The sequence below is a fragment of the Notothenia rossii genome (genome assembly GCF_949606895.1).
Source record: "Notothenia rossii genome assembly, chromosome: 5".
Taxonomy (NCBI): domain Eukaryota; kingdom Metazoa; phylum Chordata; class Actinopteri; order Perciformes; family Nototheniidae; genus Notothenia; species Notothenia rossii.
In genome coordinates, this window is record NC_136903.1 from 4091206 (window position 1) to 4094885 (window position 3680).

At 45.2% G+C, this 3680-nt stretch overlaps 1 protein-coding gene across 1 annotated transcript; it reads right to left on the reverse strand.

Annotated features, from left to right (window-relative positions):
• Nucleotides 1–285: 285 nt before the first annotated feature.
• Nucleotides 286–2772, reverse strand: LOC307041123 (E3 SUMO-protein ligase ZBED1-like). Its single transcript, XM_079684454.1, has 2 exons — nucleotides 1052–2772; nucleotides 286–924 (listed from the first exon to the last, which is right to left on the reverse strand). The coding sequence occupies exons 1-2, from the start codon at nucleotides 2540–2542 to the stop codon at nucleotides 526–528; spliced, it is 1890 nt and encodes a 629-aa protein (XP_079540580.1). The 5' UTR covers nucleotides 2543–2772; the 3' UTR covers nucleotides 286–525.
• Between the last annotated feature and the right edge of the window lie 908 nt (nucleotides 2773–3680).

A 3680-nucleotide genomic window follows, 5' to 3' on the forward strand; every position in this document is an offset into this window, starting at 1 on the left:
CAGAGACGGAGCAGGGACTTTGCCCACTAGCCTAAATGACTTGTCACAATTTACAAAACATCTGTGGCAGGAGTCCTTAAAAACACTAATGAGTCACCATCGTAGCACCTCCGGGATACCTTGTCTCAAATCTGTGTGTTTTGAATGCTTTTTTTTTTGTGAAATAAGGTATGTGGTTAATTAGGGATGTAACGATACCAAAAACTCACGGTACGGTAATACCGCGATAACAAGTCCACGGTACGATATTTATCGAGATATATTGAAGGAAAAAAAAATTCTAAAAAAAAATACAAATTTTTTTTTTTACTCCAAAATGTTTTCTTTATTAAATAATAAATCTGATTTGTACAGCATTTAGTATAGTAGTACATTTAAATTGTCAAAACAGTAACAGACTGGAACAAGAACAAGTACTACCAAACAAAAGTATGCATTTTCTTTGTGCAAATAAACAAGAACATTCAATAATCAGACCCTGCAATAAAATAGATTTGAAGTAACTCAACTCAAACTCTCTCTCACTCACTCATCAGACAGGTTTCTTTTCAGGAAGATGAGCATGTCAACATTTCCAGGTAGAAGCTGGGATCTTCGGGCGTTTACAATATCCCCTGCTGTGGAAAAAACTCTCTCACTCGGCACTGATGTGGCTGGGACAGAGAGATATGCTTTGGCCATGGGGGACAGCAGTGGGTAACACTTTGCATTGTCTCTCCACCACTTGAGAGGACAGTCAGAGAGTAAAATAGAGGTCGCTTTGCGGTACAAGTCAATTTCAGCCTGGATACCAGTGTTGTGCTGTGCGACGTGCACTTCTTCACTGAAAGACTCCCCAAGGAGATCTTCGAGTGCTGTCTTTTTGGAAGGAGGAGATTGTTCCTCAGCGTCATGTGCTCTTTCCCCTTCTGTTTCACTAGGGTTCTATGCAAGCAAGCAGAGGTAGAAAAAAAACGTCTTATCTTTCTTTTCACAAAAACAACAGAGGCAAACCCACCTTACGTTATCTGAAAAAGTTACACAGACACAAAAAGAATATTTAAATATGTACCTGGTTCTGCATCTGTGTGGCTTTCAACTTCAGCCTGTCGAAAACGTCCTCCCTCTGACTGTCATTTAGCTGGTGCAAGCTCCGGAACCGGGGGTCCAACGCAGTGCTCTCTTGCAGAAACTTGTTTTGCTCCCCTTGGTATCTGTCTGTAAAGTCCTTCAGTATGGCTCTCTTCATTTGGGCGATGGTGGAGGAGTCCTCATCGCACTGTGCCATGCTTTGCTCTATCATGTGCTTGAGGGGCACAATGAGAGAGACTGTAGGTCGAGACTCATCGCACAGCACGGTGGTTGCTTTTTTCAGCGGTGAGAGAAGCCGAACCATGTCCTCGGCGTCCATGATGTCAGCTGGTTCAAGAGTGTCTATCTCGCGTGCGTTGCGCCTGACTTCAGCACTGAGTAGCGTTGCAGCGATAGCTTGTTGTTGCTCCAGGTAGCGCTCGAGCATGTCAAGCGAGCTGTTCCATCTTGTGACCACATCCATGATGAGTTTATGCGCAGGCAGGTTTAACATTCCCTGTTTGGTGGCCAGCACAGCTGTGGCAGTTGAACTGCGGTGAAAAAACGCAGCTACACGCCTCACTCTACCAAGCAGACGACTTGCCCGGTTTACGTTCAAACCCGCTTTTGAAGCGAGGTTTAAAGTGTGTGCAAAACACTTTATGTGTGGGGAAAGACCGGCCTCTCTCACCGCTACATCCATATTCCTTGCGTTGTCTGTTACGACAGCAATGCCTTGATTATTGTCGAGTCCCCACTCCAAAACAGCAGATTTTAACACCTTAGCAATGTTTAGTCCAGTGTGTGATGTGAAAAGAGGCCGCGTCTGTAAAACAAAACTTTTAATTTCCCATTCGCTGGTCATAACATGAGCCGTGACTGTAATATAGCTCTGCGTAGCTCGTGAAGTCCACCCATCTGTTGTTATTGAGATGCACTCTGCTTCTTTGAGGCTCTGTGTCACTTTAGCTTTTGTCTCTTGGTACAGAGCGGGTAGCACTGTTCGACTAAAGTATGGCCGTGATGGAATGGCATACTTGGGCTCCAGCGTGTTTACTAACCTCCGAAATCCACTGTTGTCGACCACAGAAAACGGCCTTAAGTCTTTGGCCATGTACTCGCCGATGCACCTTGTTATTTCCTGAGCTCTTGGACTGTTAGGGGGAAGTGGCGCTCCAAATATTTCTGTCAGAGTCAGTTGGCCTGGCTTAGGCATTTTCCTCACAGTAGGTTGTTGTGTTCGGAGCTTTTCTGGGTGGTGATGTGACAAATGACTTCTCATGTTCGATGTGTTTCCCGAATTGTAGGCGACCGTCGCCCGGCAGGATTTGCAAATAGTTTGGCGTTTGTTAGTTTGCTTTTCACCTTTGTCATTTCTTGAAACGGGAAAACCAAAATGCTGCCACACAACAGCTTTAAAAGTCGATGGAGCATCCTCAATTTCACAATTTCTATTTAGTTGGTCAGCACGTTCGTCTACTCCATTCGCCATTTTCTCGTTGGGTCTGAGTGTGAGGGCGGGCTTGCACGCAAAGGATGATGGGAGTATTCTTGATTAGTATTATGGCGTCCTCTGCTGTTCAAACAAAAACATTACAGTTTTTATTTACAGGGCGAGATATAAATGAATGAACGGTAATATCGCGGTAGATCTTTTCAGTCTCACGACGGTATTGAGCCGTTTCATTACCGCGATACCGCGGTATTCGGTATATCGTTACATCCCTATGGTTAATACAAGCTGAAGATATTTTGTTCTACATCATAAAATATGTCAATAAATTCCCCACTGTTGGATATGAAAGTGGCGGTGGCTAACAAGTGTCTAAATGAGATGCCTTTAGCTTAGCGGTGGTGACGTGAAGTCATGTGACCGTGCTGTAGTTCCTTTATAGCCCAATTTTAGCTACCTTTAGCTTAGCGGTGGTGACGTGAAGTCATGTGACTGTGCTGTAGTTCCTTTATAGCCCAACATTAGCCACCTTTAGCTTAGCGGTGGTGACGTGAAGTCATGTGACCGTGCTGTAGTTCCTTTATAGCCCAACATTAGCCTCCTTTAGCTTAGCGGTGGTGACGTGAAGTCATGTGACGGTGCTGTAGTTCCTTTATAGCCCAACATTAGCCTCCTTTAGCTTAGCGGTGGGGACGTGAAGTCATGTGACCGTGCCGTAGTTCCTTTATAGCCCAACATTAGCCACCTTTAGCTTAGCAGAGGTGACGTGAAGTCATGTGACGGTGCTGTAGTTCCTTTATAGCCCAACATTAGCCTCCTTTAGCTTAGCGGTGGTGACGTGAAGTCATGTGACCGTGCTGTAGTTCCTTTATAGCCCAACATTAGCCTCCTTTAGCTTAGCGGTGGTGACGTGAAGTCATGTGACCGTGCTGTAGTTCCTTTATAGCCCAACATTAGCCTCCTTTAGCTTAGCGGTGGTGACGTGAAGTCATGTGACCGTGCTGTAGTTCCTTTATAGCCCAACATTAGCCTCCTTTAGCTTAGCGGTGGTGACGTGAAGTCATGTGACCGTGCTGTTGTTCCTTTATAGCACAACTTTAGCCACCTTTAGCTTAGCGGTGGTGACGTGAAGTCATGTGACCGTGCTGTCGTTCCTTTATAGCCCAACTTTAGCCAC